The sequence below is a fragment of the Nerophis ophidion genome, linkage group LG01, assembly GCF_033978795.1.
Source record: "Nerophis ophidion isolate RoL-2023_Sa linkage group LG01, RoL_Noph_v1.0, whole genome shotgun sequence".
Classification (NCBI taxonomy): domain Eukaryota; kingdom Metazoa; phylum Chordata; class Actinopteri; order Syngnathiformes; family Syngnathidae; genus Nerophis; species Nerophis ophidion.
The window spans coordinates 81341636-81368275 of NC_084611.1; the positions used below are offsets into that span (position 1 = coordinate 81341636).

General features: G+C 38.8%; 1 protein-coding gene across 1 annotated transcript in view; it reads left to right on the top strand.

The window, feature by feature from the left end:
- LOC133560491 (sorbin and SH3 domain-containing protein 2-like) overlaps positions 1–26640 on the top strand; it is a 177816-nt gene that overhangs the window by 114320 nt on the left and 36856 nt on the right. The window contains 6 exon segments of the mRNA XM_061913067.1: positions 5421–5471; positions 5554–5764; positions 5826–5940; positions 15143–15214; positions 23310–23366; positions 25552–25601. Coding sequence (XP_061769051.1) covers positions 5421–5471; positions 5554–5764; positions 5826–5940; positions 15143–15214; positions 23310–23366; positions 25552–25601 — 556 coding nt within the window.

Below are 26640 nucleotides of genomic sequence, written 5' to 3' on the forward strand. Positions count from 1 at the left end.
GGGTGTCAAACCCATTTTAGCTCAGGGGCCGCATAGAGGAAAGTCTATACAGACGCGGGCTGTACTGGTAAAATCATGGAATAATAATGTAAAAATAAAGACAATGTTAAAATGGTTTTCTTTGTCCCACTTCAGCCAAAAAGAGAACAAGCACATTCTGAAAATATGCACGCTATAAATAATCCTCTTGGCAAAACACTTTAAGCCTGTTGAAAATTCTGAGGAAAAAATTGTTGCAGTTTCAAAAACACCATGAAGTACACAATGACCTGAGACTTTGTCTCAGCGTATTTACAAAGCCATGAAACTTCATGCACTTCCTGTTCAGCATGCTCATGTTGGCGGTCGACCCTTAAAGACCTGTTTGGAAAACCATCCGCATTTGCCACAACACATGCATTTATCACCTTTTAAACATTACCATTATAAAATAATCATAACAATTATCAAAATGACACCATAATAGCCAAACTAAAAGTAACATAACTACAAATGTAACACAAGTTAACATGCTAGATTTAAGCATAAAATAAAATAGATCAAACAACAAATTGAATTGAATCGAAATATATTTATATAGCGCTTTTCTCTAGTGACTCAAAGCGCTTTACATAGTGAAACCCAATACCTAAGTTACATTTAAACCAGTGTGGGTGGCACTGGGAGCAGGTGGGTAAAGTGTCTTGCCCAAGGACACAACGACAGTGACTAGGATGGCAGAAGCGGAAATTGAACCTGCAACCCTCAAGTTGCTGACACGGCCGCTCTACCAACCGAGCTATGCCGCCCCATGTGGAAACATACATTTTTACAATGGAGTTCAGGGTGCGCATCGTGCATTCAACCAATTGTGAGCGCTGCACAGAATTCGAATTACTTCAAATATGATAGTCATGTTGACTTGAGTCTTTGCATCTTACTGTTTCATTATTTGATCTGTTGAGTGGATAATTTACAATGGAAAAAAGGTGTTGTGCGTCACTATAGCAGTAGTCTGCCGCCAGCCACAACAGGAGCAGCTGATTGCTTGCACCTACGCCGATTGGAGTTAGTGGCAGCCAATGCAGAGGGCGCTTAAAGTCAGCGGACACGTCATCTTTAAACAGTGTCATGTGTGACGTGGGTTGCACTTGAATTGTTATTGCGACACCCAGTGGACACATTTAGAACAGCAGTTTCTTTGTTTCAAAAATTGCAGCTCATTTTTAAACTCAGCAAACTCATTTTTGCGGACCGCGGGCCGAATTAAACCTGTTGGCGGCCCGTACGTTTGATACCCCTGCTGTCGAGTTCAACGTGAGTGAGAAGTTGAAACCATGTGTCGAGAAGCTCCACAGCTGGCTGATCAAGGCGTGGATGTTGGCTGGCATACGAGACTAAATATAGAGGCGGCCAATGGGAGCGTCGTGGCCCAACCGCTGCGCCACACAACTTGAGGACTTTTTCACGGAGGGCTTAAAATGTCACACTTGCTTGAACGCCTGCCAAATACTGAGACAACACAACCTTTTGGCACAGACGGGGTCCAGTTTTCTTGGTGTCTCTTCATACGGGTTGGAAAAGACAAAGCCAGTGTCTTCGAGCCACTGTTGCCGCGACAACCTGATTGTTTTGTCGAACAATAACCACATCTGCGGCAATAAACACCTTTGCTATGTCCGCTCGATTATCAAGGGGATATGGTTAGTAGAATTTGATTATATTAGATAGATAGATAGATAGATAGATAGATAGATAGATAGATAGATCGATAGATAGTACTTTGATTCCTTCAGGAGATTTCCCTCGGGAAAATTGAAATTCCAGCAGCAGTGTACAGAATTGTGATAAAATTTTAAAATTTAAATAATGGAGGTGCAAATGGAAATAAAATAGAAAATATAACAATAAAAATAAAAAGTAACAATAAGAATATAACAAGAGAAACAAGGCAGTAAAAAGTGTAGAAAAATGGTAATACTGTCGATTATATGAGAGATGTGATCCGTGTATTGCACTGTTATTGCTGTTTATCCATCCATCCATTTTCTACCGGTTATTCCCTTTGGGGTCGCGGGGGGCGCTGGTGCCTATCTCGGCTACAATCGGGCGGAAGGAGAGGTACACCCTGGACAAGTCGCCACCTCATCACAGGGCCAACACAGATAGACCGACAACATTCACACTCACATTCACACACTAGGGCCAATTTAGTGTTGCCAATCAACCTATCCCCAGGTGCATGTCTTTGGAAGTGGGAAGAACCCGGAGTACCCGGAGGGAACCCACGCATTCACGGTGAGGACATGCAAACCCCACACAGAAAGATCCCGAGCCCGGGATTGAACCCTGACTACTCACGACTTTCGTATTGTGAGGCAGACGCACTAACCCCTCTGCCACCGTGAAGCCCATTGCTGTTTATTGCACAGTTTTTTTGTTGCAGTTTATTTTAGTATTGTTGATGCTTTGCGTCCCCTGTCATCCTTGTACCCTCCTCCCCAGAGAGGTGTTGTACTGTCTGATGTCTTATGGGACAAAAGGAGTTTTTGAGTCTATTAGTCCTGCACTTGGGATGAAGCAGTCTCGCACTGAACAGGCTCCTCTGGCTACTGATAACATGGATAAGTGTGGAGAGAGTATTTTGTATTTTTCCCATCATCCATTGTAATGGATTTGGTGTAATTTAAAAAAAAAAATGTTATGTTGATTGGACGTTTTGTATTATATCCACAAAGTTCAATGAGCAGGTTGTGTTATATGAGACTAGATTTGACAACTTTTTGCTGGGTTTTTTTTTTTCTGCATCATGACTAGGGAAAGTTGTTTGTATTGGGTCGTAGCAATAAATGCTGTGCTATTTGTCCTTGCAAGTACAATTAATGGTTTAGTAAATGTCTTCTGCCACCAGATAGCACCAAGATAGTAGTTATTAGACCACCGGCATATTTTCAATTGATATAAGTACACCACTCTTTGCGATATTGCTTTTCGAACTCGTTCCGCCTAGCGGGTCGAGTTGAAGACATCCAATTTGAAGATGCTGTTGGGCCGCATTTAGTCTGCAGGCCCGTAGTTTGGACACTCCTGCTCTAGATCAACTTCACATCTAAGATGTTATTATTTTTTCGATGTTTTTTTTTGTTTGATCTGTGCTCTTTTTGGCAAAGAAAACTGTTTTTTATGGCAACCACACAAAATATGAATTTTTTTCCCCAAAATTATTTCAAAGGGGAATACTTGATGGGAATTAAGCCCAGACTTCCCTATCCACAGCCACTTCGTCTAGCTCTTCCCGGTGGATCCCGAGGTCTTCCCAGGCCAGCCGGGACAGATAGTTTTCCCAACGTGTCCTGGGTCTTCCCCGTGGCCTCCTACCGGTTGCACGTGCCCTAAACACCTCCCTAGGGAGGCGTTCGGGTGGCATCCTGACCAGACGCCCGAACCACCTCATCTGGCTCCTCTCGATGTGAAGGAGCAGCAGCTTTACTTTGAGTTCCTCCCGGATGACAGAGCTTCTCACCCTATCTCTAAGGGAGAGCCCCGCCACACGGCGGAGGAAACTCATTTCGGCCGCTTGTACCCGTGATCTTGTCCTTTCGGTCATAACCCAAAGCTCATGACCATAGGTGAGGATGGGAATGTAAATTGACCGGTAAATTGAGAGCTTTGCCTTCCGGCTCAGCTCCTTCTTCACTACAACGGATCGATACAGCGTGAATTAATTAGAGATTCAATAATTCATAACAACATTGATTTTGTTCATAACAACATTGATTTTGAGTCAGTATTTTTTTTTTTTTTGAGAAATGACAGTTTTAAATAAAAAAAACAGCCTGCATTGTTTTTATAATTTAGTGGTATTTTTACAATGTGCCGCAGGCCCTTATAAACTTAGCTGCGGGCCGCAAATGGCCCCCGGGCACTTTGGACACCCTTAATGTAAACACTGGCGTTGCAGTTGGGCACATGCAAATTCTCTACGAAATTGCATATTCTAGTTATTAATAAAGTTAAAAAACAGAAATCATATGTAAGAAGTTTTCACATAGTGTTATCAACCTGGCTCCATGTATCACATACTAAAGATAAATCGCGGTCCAATAAAAAGGCCCCGGTTATGATCACAGCCTTTACAGTACACAGCCTCTTAGACGAGTGGTTCTCAACCTTTTTTCAGTGATGTACCCCCCTGTGAACATTTTTTTTTTAATTCAAGTACCCCCTAATCAGAGCAAAGCCCTTTTTGGTTGAAAAAAAGAGATAAAGAAGTAAAATACAGCACTATGTCATCAGTTTCTGATTTATTAAATTGTATAACAGTGCAAAATATTGCTCAATTGTAGTCAATCAATCAATGTTTATTTATATAGCCCTAAATCACAAATGTCTCAAAGGACTGTACAAACCATTACGACTACGATATCCTCTGAAGAACCCACATAAGGCCAAGGAAAACTCACCCAGTGGGACGCCAGTGACAATGCTGACTGTGAGAAACCTTGGAGAGGACCTCAAATGTGGGCAACCCCCCCCCCCTCTAGGGGACCGAAAGCAATGGATGTCGAGCGGGTCTAACATGATACTGTAAAAGTTCAATCCATAGTGGCTCCAACACAGCCGCGAGAGTTCAGTTCAAAGCGGATCCAAGACAGCAGCGAGAGTCCCGTCCACAGGAAACCATCCCAAGCGGAGGCGGATCAGCAGCGTAGGGATGTCCCCAACCGATACACAGGCGAGCGGTCCATCCTGGGTCCCGACTCTGGACAGCCAGTACTTCATCCATGGCCATCGGACCGGACCCCCTCCACAAGGGAGGGGGGGACATAGGAGAAAAAAGAAAAGAAGCGGCATTGCAACTGGTCTAAAAAGGAGGTCTATTTAAAGGCTAGAGTATACAAATGAGTTTTAAGGTGAGACTTAGTAGTGGTTTTTCTTTGTAAAAAAATATGTAAAAATAACTAAAAACTTGTTGAAAAATAAACAAGTGATTCAATTATAAATAAAAATATTTCTACACATAGAAGTAATCATCAACTTCAAGTACCCTCTTTGGGGATTGTAACAGAGATCCATCTGGATTCATGAACTTAATTCGAAACATTTCTTCACAAAAAAAGAAAACTTTAACATCAATATTTATGGAACATGTCCACAAAAAATCTAGCTGTCAAAACTGAATTTCGCATTGTTGCATTTCTTTTCACAGTTTTGAAACTTACATTCATATTTTGTTGGTGTTATTCAATAAATATATTTATAAAGGAGTTTTGAATTGTTGCTATTTTTTAGAATATTTTTAAAACGTATCTCTTCGCATACCTTCAAGTACCCCCAGGGGTACGCGTACCCCAATTTGAGAACCACTGTCTTAGACTGTAAGATGCCCAGTGGGATACATTACTGTGGACGTAACCTAACTTGACTTCAATTCTCTCCAGATGATGACTATTCTGACACCTACAGTGCAACATACGCCGTCATCAATAATGGTGAGAGAATCTTTATTATTAAACCTGTTGAATTTGCCTTTAGAAGAAGAGATTTTGAGTCTGTTTTTGTCTTTCATAAAAGATGACTACAGCGTGCCCCCCAGCGCCACCACGTCCCACCCGGCTCCACGGACTCACACGTACAGACCTCTCTCCAAGAGCCTCTCGGACAACGGCGGCCACCTCTCCGCCCGGGATCCTTCACCGTCCCCCGTACCTCCGCCGCCGCCGCCGCCTATGCCCTCGCTGCTCCAGCTGAGGGCCCGAGACAGTGACAGAGACACGCCAGACATGTGAGAAATTTTATTAAAACACTTATTTGAGGAGGATTATGATTGTGGTCTCCCTCCGAAGGAATGAATGGGGTCCACCTGACAGGAGAGTGGACACGCGGAAGTATCGAGCCGAGCCTCGCAGTATTTTTGAATACGAGCCCGGGAAGTCCTCAATTTTAGAGCAAGACAGGCCTGTGAGTATCTTTTATTTTTAATCCTTCTTAAAAGAATTAACTCCAGATCTCCCGTCCAAAGGCAAAACCCAGCCAGTGTCACCATTATGAAACAGCGGCACAGTATCAGTGCAGTGTCAATGCAGCCTGTGAGTGTGCCACACGCTCACTCATTTCCCCATCCCTCCCTATAGGGGACTCTGCAATTAAATACACAGGCAATAATTACAGTGTAATGTAAACATAAGCTTCAAAAGAAAACAGTACGGTTCCAAAAATATTTTTATGGCCCATGATGACATCACAAACATTTGGTATACATAACATGACGTATACCATACGGATTAAAAAGAAACATAATTTTTAAAGTATTTTTTTTTCTTTGTCACTACTTTTGTGTAACCTCAACAAATCTCCCGTCCAAAGGCAGAACCTAGTAACTCACTTCTAGCTGATTTTGAGAAAACCAAGGAAAACCAATCTATCTTGATGCTGTCTTACAAAGATCTACAAAGTCATCAAACGTATAGATGTTTTCTTGAGCTTTCATTTTCTTGCCGATTGAGCCATGGATTGAATCTGCTCCAGATATATTTTATCACAATCTCGGGCGGGCCCCATTCTGCGTTTGCACATTGGGCAAGAGCCAAGTACAGCGTCCAGTTTTTATTTTGACCTCCACAGTTATCTGCCCAAAAGAGTATGCAAGGGGAAGAATCAAGAACAATACATTTAATGAAGGTGCTTGCAAAGTCCTGGGCCAATCTTCCAAATATCCCCTCGTGCCATAATATCACATAATCAGGTTGATCGCCAGCCCCCATTTGTGCAAATGTCTCATTAAAGACAATAAGGCGACTGACAAAGAAGCTCCGATTGGTCCCTTGAGATACTAGGTTTTTCTGTTGTATTTACGCGGTTATGTGGTAGTTGCTAGGTCCTGCCATGCGCGTAACAGCTTACTTACGGAACACATTACAATATCGCATACACTAATGTAAAAGCATATCACCTAGGAACTCCAAAATTATCATCAGCTCAGTTTTGACCAACATTGAGTTACTGGGTTTTGCCTTTGGATGGGAGAGATGGTCTAGAGCAGTGGTTCTCAAATGGGGGTACGCGTACCCCTGGGGGTACTCGAAGGTATGCCAAGGGGTACGTGAGATTTTTTTAAAATTACAACAATTCAAAAATCATTTATTTATATATTTATTGAATAATACTTCAACAAAATATGAATGTAAGTTCATAAACTGTGAAAATAAATGCAACAATGCAATATTCAGTGTTGACAGCTAGATTTTTTTGTGGACGTGTTCCATAAATATTGATGGTAAAGATTTCTTTTTTTGTGAAGAAATGTTAAGAATTAAGTTCATGAATCCAGATGGATCTCTATTACAATCCCCAAAGAGGGCACTTTAAGTTGATGATTACTTCTATGTGTAGAAATCTTTATTTATTATTGAATCACTTGTTTATTTTTCAACAAGTTTTTAGTAATTTTTTAAATCTTTTTTTCCAAATAGTTCAAGAAAGACCACTACAAATGAGCAATATTTTGCAGTTATACAACTGATGACATAGTGCTGTATTTTTACTACTTTATCTCTTTTTTTCAACCAAAAATGCTTTGCGCTGATAAGGGGGTACTTGAATTAAAAAAAAATTTCACAGGGGGTACATCACTGAAAAAAGGTTGAGAACCACTGGTCTAGAGAAGTCCAGAACCAGCTATCAAATCATGTTGAGACAATAGATGCACATTTGAACCAATTGCCAAAAAACAGTCATTGGAATAATTAACTTTAATATTTTTGCACTCACAAATAACGTGACACGCGGAATTAAAAAATGTTGATATAAGTAGATTAATGGGCCGCCAAACGTGCTTGCAAATTCCGAAGTTTGAGTGACAAAAAGAGTATGTCTACGAGAAGTTTGGAAAGTTTGTTATGGTTGCTACTTTGCTAGTATGCCTCATCAATAATAATCACTGAACTCAACAAACAAAGTAAAGTCAATTGATTTACGCATTTAAGTAACCGCACCAATAAAACGTAGCCCGCTGTTAAACGCAGAATAATATCATGGAAATTGACATAAATGCGAGTGAAAAGTTTGTCATTGTAAGGAGAAGGAACACTTGTTTGGGAAAATAATGTTGCAGATAGCGCCCATTCATCCCCGACACACTCAAACTAAAGAATGTTGAGACTTGATTGATGTGACCCCGACTTGAACAAGTTGAAAAACTTATTTGGCTGTTACCATTTAGTGGTCAGTTGTACGGAATATGTACTGTACTGTGCAATCTACTAATAAAAGTTTCAATTAATCAACCAAACGGTCACTTAAAACAGCGATTAAACTACAAAGCTAAAGCTAGCAAGAACAATCCATCCACACACAACCCATCTCATCTGCTTGTGTTGTTGTGAACGACATCATTGATGTAACATGAGTGGCCTCTGTACTCGTCAAGCTACGAACAGCAGCACAGCACACTTCCCCCCTTCACAATAATAGCGTGGTGCGCCACATCCGGTTTATCTGCGCTTACAAAATAAAGGTTTCAAAAAAGTACTTTAAATAAGCATAATGTACTTAAAGCACTTATTGATGCATTACACAATTATGCTTTGACCTTAAATACTGATCAGAATTGTCCAAAGATGAATTGCACCAATAAAGGAGGATTGTTTGCACTTAGTTAACAAGCATTTTATTAGATTTTATTTGACACAAAAAGCACACACTCTATGGTAAAAAACGGAATAAAAAAAAAAAGTTGAATGCAAAAACTTAATTTTGTTATCCTATTGTTATTTTAATTTATTTTTATATTTTTTCATTACTTTTTTTGATCCGTTTGGTTTATCTATATTTAAAGTTGAGTTTTTACTCATGATAATTGTGTGATTAATTAATCGTGATTGCATTATCAATCAAAATAATTGTGGTTATTATTTTAGCCATAATCGTCCAGCCTTACTTACAAGTAACTCTTCTAACAAAGAATTTTGATGTTAAATGTTCATATTACATTGCGCAATTGTAGCAAAAATTAATAAATGCAGCATTCAATCGTACTTATCTTGCTTCCCTTCTATATATATATATATATATATATATATATATTTTTTTTTTTTTTTTTTTTTTCTTGATTAACCGGTTCTAAATAGAAATAGAACTTCAGTCTTTTTTTATTCAGCATGACGCTAAAAGATTGTGTAGTTCTACTATCCCTGTTTCGGTTACTTCACTGCAGCACATTTATCAGTCCCTCCAGAATTTTGCAGGTTTTTTTTGCGACGTAAAGGTCCTGAAATTGCTGCATCTTTTTCAGAAAGTTTTGCCAATGGTTATTTTTTCTTTTTAATTACATTGAATCAACTTGTGATTTTATGAATTTGTTATCAATGTTTTAAGAATTCCTTGTAACCTTAACCTAAAAAAAATACAAACAATTTAAAAAAACAATACTGTATTGATGTTTTACTCGTTTTATACAACGCAGATTCATAAGTAGACACTAGATGGCAGTAAAAGCACAAAGTCAGAGCTTATAGTCAAATTGCTGTACAGTTTTGATTAATCATAACTAACGGTAGTAATAATTGATTACATTTGTTGAAAGAAACACCACCAAAGGTCCGCTATCTGCTCTGTTGTCCACAACTTGCAAACATTTTCCGTGTTTATTTTACACTTTAAAAGTGTTTTTCCGTTTTAAACATTAATTTACGTTCCAACACTTTTAATCCCACTCATTAAGATCATTTGTGAATTGTAAAATTTTTACTCGTAAATAAGAAACAGTAAGAGCTTATCGTCACACTTCAACATCTCTAACATGTAAATGCTGCCTCTTAGCTAGGTTAGCATTGCAAATTAAAATATGTGTCATTGTCGCACCATCGATATTTGAAGTTTAAAATAAATAGATACATGTGTTGCTCAATGTTTACTACATTACCCAGAAGGCTTAGTGCTGTAGAGCAGGAGTAGGATGTGGGGAGGACAACAGTTGTGCCGTTTGAGCATTAAAGAGTTGGAGAGTCAGAGACAAATTAGTTTGGGCCAATATATACGGGTAAATTGCAAGCATTGGACAAAATGGCGAGGATGCACATAATTCGCGGATCGTTTAAATTCTGGCCGGACTGGTGAGGCCAAGCTACACTTGTTGGGCCTGAAGTACCGGGGCCCTCTGTTGGTGGTGGTGAAGTACTGCCACACAGAATGTAACCCCCAAAATATAAACAATCCAAAAACAAAAGAATGTACCCCAACAAATATAAATAATACAAATTAAAGATAGTATAAAGCCCAAAAAAGTAATGATAATAAAATATCAAAATAGAATTGCACCAAAAACATTTGTATAGAATGTAACCCAAAAATATTAATAACAATTTAAAGAGTAAAAATGTATAATAGAAAAATCCACGTGGAATTCAACCCCCCAAAAATACCAAAAAAATTATAAAGAATGTAAACCTAAATAATTAATAATACAAAATAAGATCTATCCTATATAAAATTAGAATAAAAAAAATAAATACAATTCCGACCCTAAATAATTAAAATATTTAATACAATGTGACCCACTGGTCCACAACTTCCATGACTTTTAGAGTGTGTTTCATTCATATGTCTGCAATACTGAGTTGCACTTTTACTTGTATTTACCAAGCAGAGATCCACATTGGGGCTGTGATTGTGTTGTTATTTTGTGGTGATTTGTCTTAAAAAAAATTAGGTGTTTTGTGTTAATTTAACAGTCATATGTATATCATTTAAAAAAAGACACACTAAAAGAATTTAGTGAATTGCTTCAGTTTTTCATCCTCATCTTAGCTTTTTTAAATGAGACATTTTCAGGGCGAGATTTATTGGGTTTAGTATTAGATAATATGTAGAACTGCTGTCAATATCGAAAGGGTTGCCTTCTTAGCAGTGTCGTTACTCAGGCTAGCGCCAATTTGAAGCAGACAGCCCAGAAAATAAATGGGAAGTCCGTGCGGAAGGAAACGAGTTAGAAGAAATTAACATTCAGCTGTTTTGTAATGTAGCGAGTGCAGTAACACATGAGTCACCCTGATAGACCGAGAAGAGACAACGGCCAATGCACAAGATCCCTGCTGGGTCGTTAATTATAACGCTGAGTAGACATCCCGCTCCTCATTGTGTTGCTTTTTTGTGTGTTTTATTGCACTGAGATGTCAGCAGCCAGCTTTTAGCGACACGCTTTTTCAGGCTGACTCATCTTTCCTAAAATCAGATGCGACAACACCTTCAAAAACACGCCCTGGCATCTGTGCAGGAGCAGGAATAGAAGAGGAAGAAGTGAATATAGTGCTAGACAGTAATCTCGTTTAGATGCATGTAAATATTTACTAGGGGTGTAACGGTACACAAACATTTCGGTTCGGTACGTACCTCGTTTCATTTTCGGTACAGTAAGAAAACAACAAAATGTGCATTTTTTGGTTATTTGCCAAATTTGTAAACAATGGCATAACATACATATACACACAGGGTCAATTGCCAAGGTTAATGTGGTCAACATACAGTATATAAAATAAAAACTAAATAAGATAAGGCTCAGAATGGCTTCTTAACAAAAACTTTCTACATATAAAGTGCTTTTTTGATTGATTGATTGAGACTTTTATTAGTAGACTGCACAGTACAGTACATATTCCGTACAATTGACCACTGAATACAAACACCCCAATAAGTTTTTCAACTTGTTTAAGTTACGTTCATCAACACTTGGCAGTAAGATAATATATGGGCTTATTGTTCTTCCACCATAGAAGTGGGTCAAAATCAAGTTTTTAATGCAATACAGCAACCCCCTGCGACCCCGAACGGGACAAGCGGTAGAAAATGGATAGATGGATGGTCTTAAATCTGCTGCTATAAAAACATTTGTTATTGCTTCAGCCCTGCCTGACTCGCCGAGGAGAGGCTGCTTGAATGCGGCGCTGATGCTTCAAAGGAGTTAGCATGTATGACGTGTTGGCAGAAGCGAACCCTACTGCTGCTGAACAATGTCGGCAGACCTCCGTCCTCCATTGTTGTATCACACCGCGCAGCCAAAGTGTTCCCAAACGGGAGATGTTAACGAGGCAGCAGGGTCTTCCAGCTCTGGCTTTTGCATGTTGTCCTAGCCCGGTCGCTTCTAGCCTGCCGTGTGTTGTGCCTCCGTCTGCATTGTTTACACAACCTGCGGTGCGCTACCGAATACGTCCGTGTGGAAACTCGTTTGGTACACCTCCGAACCGAACCGAAACCCCCGTACCGAAACGGTTCAATACAAATACACGTACCGTTACACCTCTAATATTAACATAATGCTGCCTCGATTTGATTGGGTAATTAGAAGGCTGATTGCCGACTCTAATGGCCTTCTTGTTGCCGAGGGCATGCAAAGGCCTTTTCAATTTCATGTGTATAATGAGACTTTCTCCACAGTTCTCATGCGTAGTTAACATGTGAGCCAGTGAAAACATTTTTATAATGCAGTGGCTACTCCAGTATAATCCATTTCAGGATTTTTTTTAACCTTCAAAATAAAATACAAAAATTATGAAAATACAATAATTTTTTTACTTGTTTTGAATTATTATCGATTATTTTGTGTTCTTTAATGTTGTAACATTTTCGATGGTTTCTGTCGAACTGCAATCCATCTGTGGCGCATGACAGCTAACTCGTGTAGCAGTCAGATGCAATTTTCTAAACAAACACAGCTGTCATTGTGTCTATAATCACATCACAACATCAATAAATGAATCACAAAAACTTGGAAGATGCCAATGATGCTTCAAATGGATCTCTTAAAGAGCAAACCCGGAAGCGGGAGTGAACCTTTCGAATAAAAAGCTTTCAATATAAGCGTCTCCGTATAAGCATAGGGAATTTTTAACAGGTAGCGCCAAAAATAGTTGTGAAGAGATGCAACAGCGCGCACTAGCAGTGACATGCCTACGAGGCGGCCATCTTAGCGGGGGCTACGTCGAAATCGCCATGTAAAGTTGCTAATGCTAATCAGTAGCAGGTCAATAGCAAAACCAATGTATTTTTGGAAAAGTGGAGCCATACTTTACTTGCATTGGAGGCATTTTTTGGCATTAATAATTGCAACATTACCCAGAGGTAGTTTGGCTGAGTTGGCTCTCAGTGCTGCTGGAGTGATGGCAAAGTGCGAAGAGTCAGCAACCGGGTGTGACGTTGCACGCAAACCAGTTCCCGTAACATGGCACTGTTGGATTTTACATACATCTGTGCTTGGTAGGACTGGTATCAGACCAGTGGTTCTCAAATGAGGGTACACGTACCGCTGGGGGTACTTGAAGGTATGCCAAGGGGTACGTGAGATTTTTTTTAAATATTCTAAATATAGCAACAATTCAAAAATCCTTGATGGATATATTTATTGAATAATACTTCAACAAAATATGAATGTAAGTTCATAAACTGTGAAAAGAAAGGCAACAATGCAATATTCAGTGTTGACAGCTAGATTTTTTTTTGTGGACATGTTCCATAAATATTGATGTTAAGGATTTATTTTTTTGTGAAGAAATGTTTAGAATGAAGTTGATGAATCCAGATGGATCTCTATTACAATCCCCAAAGAGGGCACTTTAAGTTGATGATTACTTCTATGTGTAGAAATCTGTATTTATAATTGAATCACTTGTTTATTTTTCAACAAGTTTTTAGTTTTTATTATATCTTTTTTTCCAAATAGTTCAAGAAAGACCTCTACAAATAAGCAATATTTTGCAGTGTTATACAATTTAATAAATCAGAAACTGATGACATAGTGCTGTATTTTACTTCTTTATCACTTTTTTTCAACCAAAAATGCTTTGCCCTGATTAGGGGGTACTTGAATTAAAAAAATGTTCACAGGGGTACATCACTGAAAAAAGGTTAAGAACCACTGCCCTAGAACAGTGGTTCTCAAATGGGGGTACGCGTACCCCTGGGGGTACTTGAAGGTATGCCAAGGGGTACGTGAGATTTTTTTAAAGTATTCTAAAAATAGCAACAATTCAAAAATTCTTTATAAATATATTTATTGAATAATACTTCAGCAACATATGAATGTAAATTCTTAAACTGTGAAAAAAATGCAACAATGCAATATTCAGTGTTGACAGCTAGATTTTTTTGTGGACGTGTTCCATAAATTTTGATGTTTAAGATTTATTTTTTTGTGAAGAAATGTTTAGAATTAAGTTCATGAATCCAGATGGATCTCTATTACAATCCCCAAAGAGGGCACTTTAAGTTGATGATTACTTCTGTGTAAAAATCTGTATTTATAATTGAATCACTTGTTTATTTTTCAACAAGTTTTTAGTTATTATTATATCTTTTTTTCCAAATAGTTCAAGAAAGACCACTACACATGAGCAATATTTTGCACTGTTATACAATTTAATAAATCCGAAACTGATGACATAGTGCTGTATTTTACTTCTTTATCTCTTTTTTTTCAACCAAAAATGCTTTGCTCTGATTAGGGGGTACTTGAATTAAAAAAAATGTTCACAGGGGGTACATCACTGAAAAAAAGTTACGAACCACTGCCCTAGAATACACCCGAAAATGCTGATATCCACATAAAAAAACACTAACTTTTACAAAAAGAAGTTCTAAATGTAAATTAACGCAAAATGATCAAATGCGTAACTGGATTTGACTTTAATGGTTACCACTTTTTCTTCTTTTTTTTTACCATTAATTCATGAATTACTCTTCTTTAAGTATATCCTGATCAAGGTTTTCTTTGGCTTATTACTGATACCCTGATGGAAAGGTATACACCCAAAAAACTGATGTCCACACAAAAAAACATGAACTTGTTCAGAAAGAAGACCATAACTGTAACTAAACAATTTATTTTGTACTTATTTTTGAAAACTCTCACGTACCCCTTGGCATACCTTCAAGTACCCCCAGGGGTACGCGTACCCCCATTTGAGAACCACTGCCTTAAGGGGTTATCCGGCGTGGTATAGACATTGCCTAAGAGCGTCCAAACATCTTCATTCTCAATCAAACCGGGTCCATGTCCACCTCCGTTATGTCCTAACCATACGGTCCATGTCTCTTCTTGATGTCACTTCTCTCCATCCTTGTGTTTCTTCCACCAACTCTCTCTCTCTCTGTCATTCTCACGCTTTTTTCCCAGACCTATGATGACATAGATTTAGAGAACGAGCCTTGGTATAAGTTCTTTTCCGAGCTGGAGTTTGGCCGTCCGGTAAGTCAGGCCCTGGCGTGTTTTTATTTGCGCCAAAAACAAAACCTCGCCGCCTTAGGCCTGCACCCGCTTTCCTCCAACCACCCCTGTGGTTTTTAGGACTATGTACTGTGTGTGTTTGTGTGTGTTTTGAGCACCCGTAGGTAGACCGTTCTGGTCTAGCGAGCTGTGTGCGCATGGTGTGTCGTACCTGTCGGGGGGGTTGTGACTCCTCTACCACCTCCTGTTTGTTGGCTAGCAGCTGTGGAAAATATTCACCAACAAAGTTTTCCACAAAATGATTTGTAGTGCAGGAGAAAATGGGAAAGTGCACTCAGGAGCAAACTGCTCAGTCAGCATTAATTAGCAACAACCGTGACGACATTTTATAGCGCACGCAGAGCTGGTGAATGGTGCATTGGACTTCAAACTCAGCCAGTGCCATCTTTTACAGTTTTTTTGTTTTGTTTGTTTTTTAAAGAGGTTGCCTACAGCCACAGGTGCCAATGTCAATTAGAGACTCTGGTGGTAAATTGCTAGAAAAGGTAAGCAGGCTTGATCTAGCGGTATGCCAAATGATAACATAATTATAGGCCTACTGAAATGAGATTTTGTTATTCAAACAGGGATATTCTATGTGTCGTACTTGATCATTTCGCGATATTGCCATATTTTTGCTGAAAGGATTTAGTAGAGAACATCGACGATAAAGTTTGCAACTTTCGGTCGCTAATAAAAAAGCCCTGCCTTTACAGGAGGTAGCGGACGATGATGTCACCGGTGTGAGGGCTCCTCACATCCTCACATTGTTTATAATGGGAGCCTCTAGCATCAAGAGATATTCGGACCGAGAAAGCGACAATTTCCCCATTAATTTGAGCGAGGATGAAATATTCGTGGATGAGGATATTGATAGTGAAGGACTAGAAAACATTTTTAAAAAATAAAGTTTTTTAAAAAAGGCGATTGCATTGGGAGCGATTCAGATGTTTTTAGACACATTTACTAGGATAATTCTGGGAAATCCCTTATCTTTCTATTGCAGGGGTAGGGAACCTATGGCTCTAGAGCCAGATGTGGCTCTTTTTGATGACTGCATCTGGCTCTCGGATAAATCTTAGCTGACATTGCTTAATATGATAAGTAATGAATGATTCCACTTGTAATCACAGTGTTGAAAATAATGTTCAAAATATAAAACATTCTCATGCATTTTTAGTCCATCCATCTGTTCAAGAATTTGCGTTAATGGTAAGAAGTTATTTATTTATTCTTGGTTAGTGTGGGGCTTGCCCTCCTGGGGTTTGTCAGACCACCAGGGACCAACATTAGAGCCTGTTTCAGGGTTACACAATTGTTTTATTTTTCAATAAGTCTCTCAGTTGCTTTCCGGCAATTGTATTTTTCTCTTTCGTTTTCGCTCGCGCTCTGGCTCCAGCCCCAACCCTGTCTCTCCTCCTGGCTGCTGCTTATAATAGAGCGACAGGTGATTAGATAACAAGGCCCAGGTGGGCCAGCTACGCACCGGTCGCTGATTTCGAGGCCGGTCCTGGCACACCCCAGTTCGATGCAGGCCAGCAGGCCACGCCCCCTCCACAGTTAGCTCGCGAATAACAATGTTATTTCAAAGGATAAGAGATCTATTATGCTCTAGAAATTTTGGTCTTACTTAAAAATGCACGCGTTTAGTTTTGGTCAGTGTAAAAAAAAAATATTATATGGCTCTTACGGAAATACATTTTAAAATATTTGGCTTTTTGGCTCTCTCAGCCAAAAAGGTTCCCGACCCCTGTTCTATTGTGTTGCTAGTGTTTTAGTGAGTTAAATAGTACCTGATAGTCGGAGGGGTATGTCCACGGGTGTGTTGACGCCAGTCTCTGAGGGAAGTCACGGCAGCTGATCTCCGGTAAGAGGCGACTTTTTACCACAATTTTCTCACCGAAACCTGCCGGTTGACAAGTGGTCAGGAACCATGTTCGCTTGACCGCTCTGATCCATAGTAAAGCTTTACCTTCGGGAATTTTAAACAGGGAAACACATGTGTTTGTGTGGCTAAAGGCTAAAACTTCCCACCTCCATCTTTCTACTTTGACTTCTCCATTATTAATTGAACAAATTGCGAAAGATTCAGCAACACAGATGTCAAAATTACTGTGTAATTGCGCGATGAAAAGAGAAGACTTTTAGCCGTATGTGGTGCTGGCTAATATGTCCCCTCCAACCAATAACGTCACAAATACACGTCATCATTCCACGACGTTTTCAACAGGAAACTCCGCGGGAGATTTCTAATTGTAATTTAGTAAACTAAAAAGGCCCTATTGGCATGTGTTGCAATGTTAATATTTCATCATTGATATATAAACTATCAGACTGCGTGGTCGGTAGTTGTGGGTTTCAGTAGGCCTTTAAATATTCAAACTGTGTGAAACGGGACAGTGGCCAAAAATAATAAATATGCTTTGTAACCGTCTTGTTTTTAATGAACATCCAGGCCTACTACGCTTCTGTATTTTAACGTTGGTCATTATGGTGGTACTTAAAAAGCCAAGTGTTTTCTGAGGCGGTACTTGGGGGAAAACGTTTGAGAACCGCAGGAATAAAGGCATTATTTGGGAGTGTGTACAGTATTTATGCTTAGTGTACAGGTCCATATGACATCTGATATAAGAATGTTCCAGGTCAGGGTTCGGGAACCTTTTTGGCTGAGAGAGCCATGAAAGCCAAATATTTTAAAATGTATTCCTGTGAGAGTCGTATAATATTTTTTTAACACTGAATACAACTAAATGCGTGCATTTTTTCGTAAGACCTACATTTTTAGAGTATAACAAGTCTCTTATTCTTTTTAATATCATTGTTATTCTGAAGCTAATCAACAGTAAATAAAATACTTCTTACAATTAATGCGACTTGTTGGGGTAGACAACAGATGGATGGATTAAATTGCATGCGTGTTTTATATTTTGAACGCTATTTTTAAAGGGGAACATTATCACAATTTCAGAAGGGTTAAAACCAATAAAAATCAGTTCCCAGTGGCTTATTTTATTTTTCGAAAATGTTTTCAAAATTTTACCCGTCCTGGAATACCCCTAAAAAAAGCTTTAAAGTGCTTGATTTTCGCTATTTGCTTAAGCCACTGTCCATTTCCCTGTGACGTCACATAGCGATTCCGATACAAACAATGACGAATAACACAGCAAAATATTAGCTCGGATTCAGACTCGGATTTCAGCGGCTTAAGCAATTCAACAGATTACGCATGTATTGAAACGGATGGTTGGAGTATGGAGGCAGATAGCGAAAACGAAATTGAAGAAGAAACTGAAGCTATTGAGCGAATACCTATTGACGCTATTCGGCCATTTTTGCGTTAGCATTGCCAGTAAAATGTGCAGACCAACCGATCAGGACTTTCGCATTGACACTGAATCAACTTAAATCCGTCGATTGGTAAGTGTTTTTTTCGCATTAAATGTGGGTGGAAGGAAACGCTGAATGTAAATATAGTTTCAAATGTACATACAGGTAGCCTAAATAGTATGTTAGCATCGATTAGCTGGCAGTCATGCCGCGACCAAATATGTCTGATTAGCACATAAGTCAATAACAACAACAACACTCACCTTTGTGATTTTGTTGACTTTATCGTTGGGAATGCATCTGCTTTGAGTGTCGCAGGATATCCACACATTTTTGCCATCTCCATGCCATCTCTGTCGTAGCATCGCCGGTAAAAACCAAACGGGGGACTTTTGCATCTCTTGACAGATAGCGAAAACGAAATTGAAGAAGAAACTGAAGCTGTTGAGCGAATAGCTATTGACGCTATTCGGCCATCTTTGCGTTAGCATCGTCGGTAAAATGTGCAGACCAACCGATCAGGACTTTCGCATTTACACTGGATCAACTTAAATCCGTCGATTGATAAGTGTTTGTTTCGCATTAAATGTGGGTGGAAGGAAACGCTGAATGTAAATATAGTTTCAAATGTACATACAGGTAGCCTAAATAGTATGTTAGCATCGATTAGCTGGCAGTCATGCCGCGACCAAATATGTCTGATTAGCACATAAGTCAATAACAACAACAACACTCACCTTTGTGATTTTGTTGACTTTATCGTTGGGAATGCATCTGCTTTGAGTGTCGCAGGATATCCACACATTTTTGCCATCTCCATGCCATCTCTGTCGTAGCATCGCCGGTAAAAACCAAACGGGGGACTTTTGCATCTCTTGACAGATAGCGAAAACGAAATTGAAGAAGAAACTGAAGCTGTTGAGCGAATAGCTATTGACGCTATTCGGCCATCTTTGCGTTAGCATCGTCGGTAAAATGTGCAGACCAACCGATCAGGACTTTCGCATTTACACTGGATCAACTTAAATCCGTCGATTGATAAGTGTTTGTTTCGCATTAAATGTGGGTGGAAGGAAACCCTGAATGTAAATATAGTTTCAAATGTACATACAGGTAGCCTAAATAGTATGTTAGCATCGATTAGCTGGCAGTCATGCCGCGACCAAATATGTCTGATTAGCACATAAGTCAATAACAACAACAAAACTCACCTTTGTGATTTCGTTGACTTTATCGTTGGGAATGCATCTGCTTTGAGTGTCGCAGGATATCCAGACATTTTTGCCATCTCTGTGCCATCTCTGTCGTAGCATCGCCGGTAAAAACCAAACGGGGGACTTTAGCATTTCTTGACAGATAGCGAAAACGAAATTGAAGAAGAAACTGAAGCTGTTGAGCGAATAGCTATTGACGCTATTCGGCCATCTTTGCGTTAGCATCGCCGGTAAAATGTGCAGACCAACCGATCAGGACTTTCGCATTGACACTGAATCAACTTAAATCCGTCGATTGGTAAGTGTTTGTTTCGCATTAAATGTGGGTGGAAGGAAACGCTGAATGTAAATATAGTTTCAAATGTACATACAGGTAGCCTAAATAGTATGTTAGCATCGATTAGCTGGCAGTCATGCCGCGACCAAATATGTCTGATTAGCACATAAGTCAATAACAACAACAACACTCACCTTTGTGATTTCGTTGACTTTATCGTTGGGAATGCATCTGCTCTGAGTGTCGCAGGATATCCAGACATGTTTGCCATCTCTGTGCCATCTCTGTGCCATCTCTGTCGTAGCATCGCCGGTAAAAACCAAACGGGGGACTTTTGCATCTCTTGACACTGGAGCAACTTAAATCCATCGATTGCTAAGTGTTTGTTTGGCATTAAATGTGGATGGAGGGAAAGGCTAGATGTAAATATAGCTACAAATGAGGCATAATGCTGCAATATGTATACACAGCTAGCCTAAATAGCATGTTAGCATCGATTAGCATGCCATGCTAATCGATGCACATTCTACGTAAATCAACTTGAATCCGTCCTTGATTGTGTTGTTACACCCTCCGACGAGGCATGATGTCTCCAAGGTATCGGAAAACAGTCGAAAAAACGGATAATAACAGAGCTGATTTGACTCGATGCATCTGATGTGTAGGGAAAAATGGCGTTGAGTACCGATGTGACGTCACGTTCTGACGTCGTCGCTCAGAGAGGCATGAACAGAAAGGCGTTTAATTCGCCAAAATTCACCCATTTAGAGTTCGGAAATCGGTTAAAAAAATATATGGACTTTTTTCTGCGACATCAAGGTATATATTGACGCTTACATAGGTCTGGTGATAATGTTCCCCTTTAACATTATGATTACCAGCGGAAATATTCATTACTTATCGTGTTAAACAATGTCAGCTAAGGTTCATCTGGGATGTTGTTGAGGCTTGTGCAGCCCTTTGAGACACTCGTGATTTAGAGCTATGTAAATAAACAATATTTGATTGATTGATTATCTGAGAGCCAGATGCCGTCATCAAAAGAGCCACATCTGGCTCGAGAGCCATAGGTTCCCTACCCCTGTTCCAGTTGATTGAACTGGATTTGCTCATTAGACATTAGGCTTTAGCGCCCTCTGCCGGATGTGGATGGTAATGCCGCTCCGAGCAGCCACACGTCTTGGATCATCCACTGTGTTGAGGTATTTGCCTGCTTTGTTGTGATTGTTTCACGTGAGAGATTAATCCCATAGAGTGTTGAAAGGCCGGCCGGGGTATTGAGGTCATTTGGAAGCACGGACCGAATAACGTCATCTGGTAGAGCATCACTTGATCACAATAGTAATTGCACTCCCCTATAAAGCACAACACTGCAGCGTGTGCTTGACTCTTGGACCTTTTTCTGCTTTGTACGGCTTGCACTCACACTGCATGGTAACATTTGTGTGTGTGTGCGTGTGTGTGTGTGTGTGTGTGTGTGTGTGTTTGTGTGTGTGTGTGTGTGTGTGTGTGCGTGCATTCACTGGACACTTTGTTGGGTATACCTGCTGAATATGAGATCCACTTCACAGTTATACGAAAGTTAGTTCTATGGAATTGTTGCCTTTACGCCTGGAGAGGTATTAATGTAGCCTTTAACAGGAAACAGTCCTGTTGGACAATTTATTTTAAATTGTCCCCCACACACTTCAATATAAGACGACCATGTGATGTCTCTCAACCGGTTAGCAGTGTTTATACTGTTGAGGACAAGTTATGATTAGATATGGCAAAGGAAATATATGATTAAGAATATATAAGGATAAAAAAATAAATGGGAGCAAGGTTTTGTTATGCACTAAACTAATTATGTGAAGTAATTTAAAAAAAAATACATTTGTGAAATACCAAATATTTAATAAATAATATTTTTTGTTGGACAAAAGAAAGTTATCTACAGTTACATTTAACAGTCACAATTAAATTGTCCATTTATTTGATTTTTTTTCAAAGATAGATCCTTATTTGAGGGTGGCGGGGGAAATTAAATGGTAAAATAAAAGAAAAATTATAATTTGCAATGACATGATATCATAAGATGAAGTCATTTATGATAAAGAAAAAATGATTAAAAGAGATTGTAGCACAACCTAGTCGTAGGTTGTTATATGTACTAAAACAATTATTTACTGTAAAAGGTTGATTTTTCAAGTTATTTAATTTGATTAAAACAAAAATGTAAAATTGTAAGTATTTTAAAAAAGGAAAAAAACTTACCTACAGTTACATTCAAATTTTCCAGATGTCCGTTTATTGAAATAAACAAAAAAATTGACTTTGAGATTTTTTTTTTTTTTTTTTCAATAGTTAAATGTATTTATTTTACTTTTTTTGTGTCTAATTCAAATATTGAAATTCATTTTCCAATTAAAACTATTTATATTTATTTTATACGGGTTGTTTAAGAAAAATATAATTTGCAATGGTTAAATCATTTTTTTAAGCTGTTTTGTATCCAATTTAAAATTGTTCAGAATCTAAGAATAAAAAAGTATTAGAATTTTTTTTTATTTTTTTTTTTTAGGTTTTTGTTTGCAATGGATACATGTATTTATTTTACCTTTTTTGTGTCTAATTCAAATATTAAAATGTATTTTCCAATCAAAAAACTATTTATTTTTCTTTTATATGGGTTGTTTAAGAAAAAAATAATTTGCAGGGGTTAAATCTTAATTTTTAAACTGTTTTAAATCCAATTTAAAATTGTTTATATAAAAAAAAAAAAAATTATTTCCCATGATTACATTTTAATTATCTTATTAACTATAACAATATATATATGTATAATACTGGGAGATGTTTCTAATTTTTTCAACTTTTTTAAACCCCAATATTGAGCTTCAATTAAATATTGGAATGGTTATAGTAATAAAGGTGTGTTGTGTTCAGATTGTGTATCGAATGAAGTGTCCAGTGAGAGTGTTCGTCTTCATTTACAACATCACTTTTGAATTCAAGATGTGCAGGTGTTAGATATAGCGCTGTTTATGTTTATGGATGGCGTGTATGTTGACATGTACGTTATGTATTGTGCAACAATATTGGTGTCACGCTCCAGTTGTCTAACGGGTGTCCACTCTCTCCACATGTGTTTTTTTTTCCCCTCCCCCGTTCCTCATGATGTCACCGCTGCTTCTCCTCCTTCACCTCATCTTCACCTTGCTCTTCTTCCTCCTGCTCCTCTTCCTCCTGCTCCCCACGCTCACTGCTGCCACTCAAGCCTCCTAAAAAACGACTGGATTATAATCCAGACATCTCGGCACGCCAGCGCATTGAGGTAAACCCACTCTCACCATGAGAAGCCATATTTTGGTTGAAGCAGTTTTGTTTGTCAGCAATTATTTTGGGGGGGTGGGTTACAAATCTAATGGTTTTGTTTGCAAATATATTTGTTTATTTATTATTTTTTTGTAACAAATACATTATTTTTGTTTGTAAATCAGTTTTTTCTTTCAAATCCATTATTTTATTTGCAATATTTTATTGAGTTAAATAACACATCTATTATTTTTGTTTGTAAATTTGTTGGGTGTTATAAATCCATATTTTAATGTTTGGGGAATTTTTTTTTTTTTGCAAATATATATTTTTTGTGTTGCAAATGTTTTTTTTGGGGGGGGGGGGGTGGGATGTAAATTGTCTTTTTGGTTGCAAATCTTTAATTTGTTTGCAAATATTTTTGGGGCTGCAAATCCTTTTCTTGTTTGGTTGCATAAAAATTTCTCTCCATAGTATTGTACCACTAAAAAGTGCAGTTACACAACTTTGCATCTCGTCAAATTACTTCCTGAACCTCTTCATGTGAGGGAATTGACTTTGGAGACAGCGCCCCCTGCTGGATTCATTCAGGGTGTCACTTGCAGATAGTGCCATCAAACCACATTGTTTTTTGTTTTTTTTAGTAATATTATTATGATAATGATAAAAATAATAATAACAATGGGATTTAAAAAAATAAAAATAACCATACTTTGCGGACTATAAGGCGCACTTAAAATAATTTTTTCCCCCTCAAAACTCGACAGTGCACCTTATAACCCGGTGCGCTTAATGTAAGAAGTAAGTTTGGTTGAGCTTACCCACCTCGATGCAATTTTATTTGGTACATGGTGTAATGAAAAGTTTGACCAGTAGATGGCAGTCAAACATAAGAGATATGTGTAGGCTGTAAGACATATTATCTGGTGTTTTGTTTCGCAACATAATTCAAAATCAACTTTTCTTACCTTCTGGTACCTGCTCATCTGTATTTGGGATCTGCATAAATCCTGGAAAATTGCACGCGTCCTCCTTTGTAGTCAATAAGCCTCTTCTTTTTCTCTATCTTCTTGTTATGGAACATTCATTCTCCACTGTTGACATTTCTAATACAAAGTAATGTGAAGTTCTTATTTATATCTGTCGGTAAATTTGCCATGAAGGCGCTAAAACATACCGGTGTAGTGAGTTTACATTAATCACCCAAGGAACTTTAGTTATTAGAAAGTTCCGGTCGGACAGTTTTTCATGGGACACATTTCTGGCCTTGTTGTTGTTTCCGGATGAGGAGATGCTGCTTCGTTATTGATTTAAGTAAAGTCTGAATGTCATGAAAACAGTTAGCTCTATCGTTTGACACTTCTTCCACCCCCGTCCTTGCACGCTACACTGCAAAGATGATGGGGAGAAGACGCTGCCAAGGGTGAGCCACGTAAAATAAGACCGCCCACAAAACGGCGCATACGGAAGCGACTTTCAGAAAGCAGCTTGAAGATGATCTGTAAAACTTAATCCATGCAACATTTTGATCAAATACCTACCATTACGTGTTATGTAGACCACAAGGAAGAGTTTTACATTTAGAAAAAAAAAAAAAAAATCATAAATGACTCCTTTAATACGCCCTATAACCCGGTGCGCCTTAAATATGGAAAAAAAGAACAAAAATAGACCATTGGTCAGCGGTGTGCCTTATAATTCGGTCCGTAAAATACGGTAATTGGGGAAAAAATATAAATATAAAAAAATATATAAGTAAGTAAATACAAAATGATACTTTAAAAAAACACTTTCTGAACAAGTTAGCATTAGTCGAAGAAATGTGTGAATATGTTTTGTTTAATGTATTTTATTAGTTGTGTTGGGTTTGTTTTGATGTCATCTATGAATCCATTCCAGCGGTCCAGGCCATGTTTGTCAGCTAACATTTGCCCCGGCAGCTGAGCTCCTCTGCTCATTCACCTTTGCCTCCATCCTCCCAAGCAGCCCCAGAGAGCGAGAGCAGGCTTTGTTTTCAAGGCCTCGTCCTGCTCAGGTGCGCCACGTGGAACCATCCCTCGCTTCACATGCAGGAAGGGGGAGCATTTTAAGCGTGGCACAGCGAGAGGCGCGTGCAGCCGGGCTGCGACCTGCCTCCCTCCGACGCTCCTTCTCCTCCTCCCTTTTGTTCACTTCTCTTCTTTTTGTCTTCCGCTGTCTTCCAGGCGTCGCTGATCCTCGCCCCCGCCGACAAGCCCCCCGAGATACCTGCGAGGTAACCCCTCTTGCTTCTTTTATTTTGCATCCCTCGCCCCTCCCCCACAGTGTCAACATCACTGGTCCACGCTGTGATGGAGCGCAGCTTCCCACTCTCTGCTGTTTGCTTTGTTTTTGCTCTCCTTTTCCCTCATTTTCACTCATTATTTAGGTTATTATTGGCTTGTACATCTCCTCCCTTTCTGACTCACTGAGCCGGAATAAATGAAAACATTGATTGTACCCTTCACCTCTTATCCGTGCCTCAGCAAACTCCCCCTCCTCCTTCCACCCTTCTCTTGTCCTTCTTCCATTTACCGCTGCCCCGCTTATTCACTGCCACTTTTCTCGGTGTGCAGAAATAGCACGTGATGAATACGCCGATTCTGCGTCCTCAATTGGAAGCGTATGGTGATTTCTTCAATAAGTTAAAAAAAGATCATGCTCATTTGTCGTTGCTATGTAAGAATATTACAATTTAATAATAGCTGTGTTATATCTCCTACAAAGGAGCAATTAAAATCTACACAAACAGCACAATCTCAACATGTAACATGCCTTCTGGATAAGAAATATTGTATGGAAAAACAATCTAATGTAGTACAAACAACTACAGTAGTTGTATGGAGTAATGTATTCCTAATATTAATACAGATTTTACGTTAGAGAGTGGACTTCTACGGTATTTTCTTCCAACATCAGCAGCTTCTCCATACTTTCATAGATAAATGTCCGCCGTTTAGGGCCCCTGTTTTTGCGGATTATGGATCTGCATAAATCCCGACAAATGTGAAATCAAACTAGGGAAGCCTTTGCTGAGATGTTTATAAAACACTCTTGCCTTCTTTCGTAATTTGGGCCATTAGTGACGTTTTCCCCCAAGTCTGACGTCAGCGGATTAAGTATAGAGTCCGCCATTGTAGTCTGATGATGTAGTCAATAAGTGCCTTGTTTTTTGCTATCCTCTCCTCTTGGTGTGGGGCAGACTGGCTCGTATATGTATGTTTATGTATATATATATATATATATATATATATATATATATATATATATATATA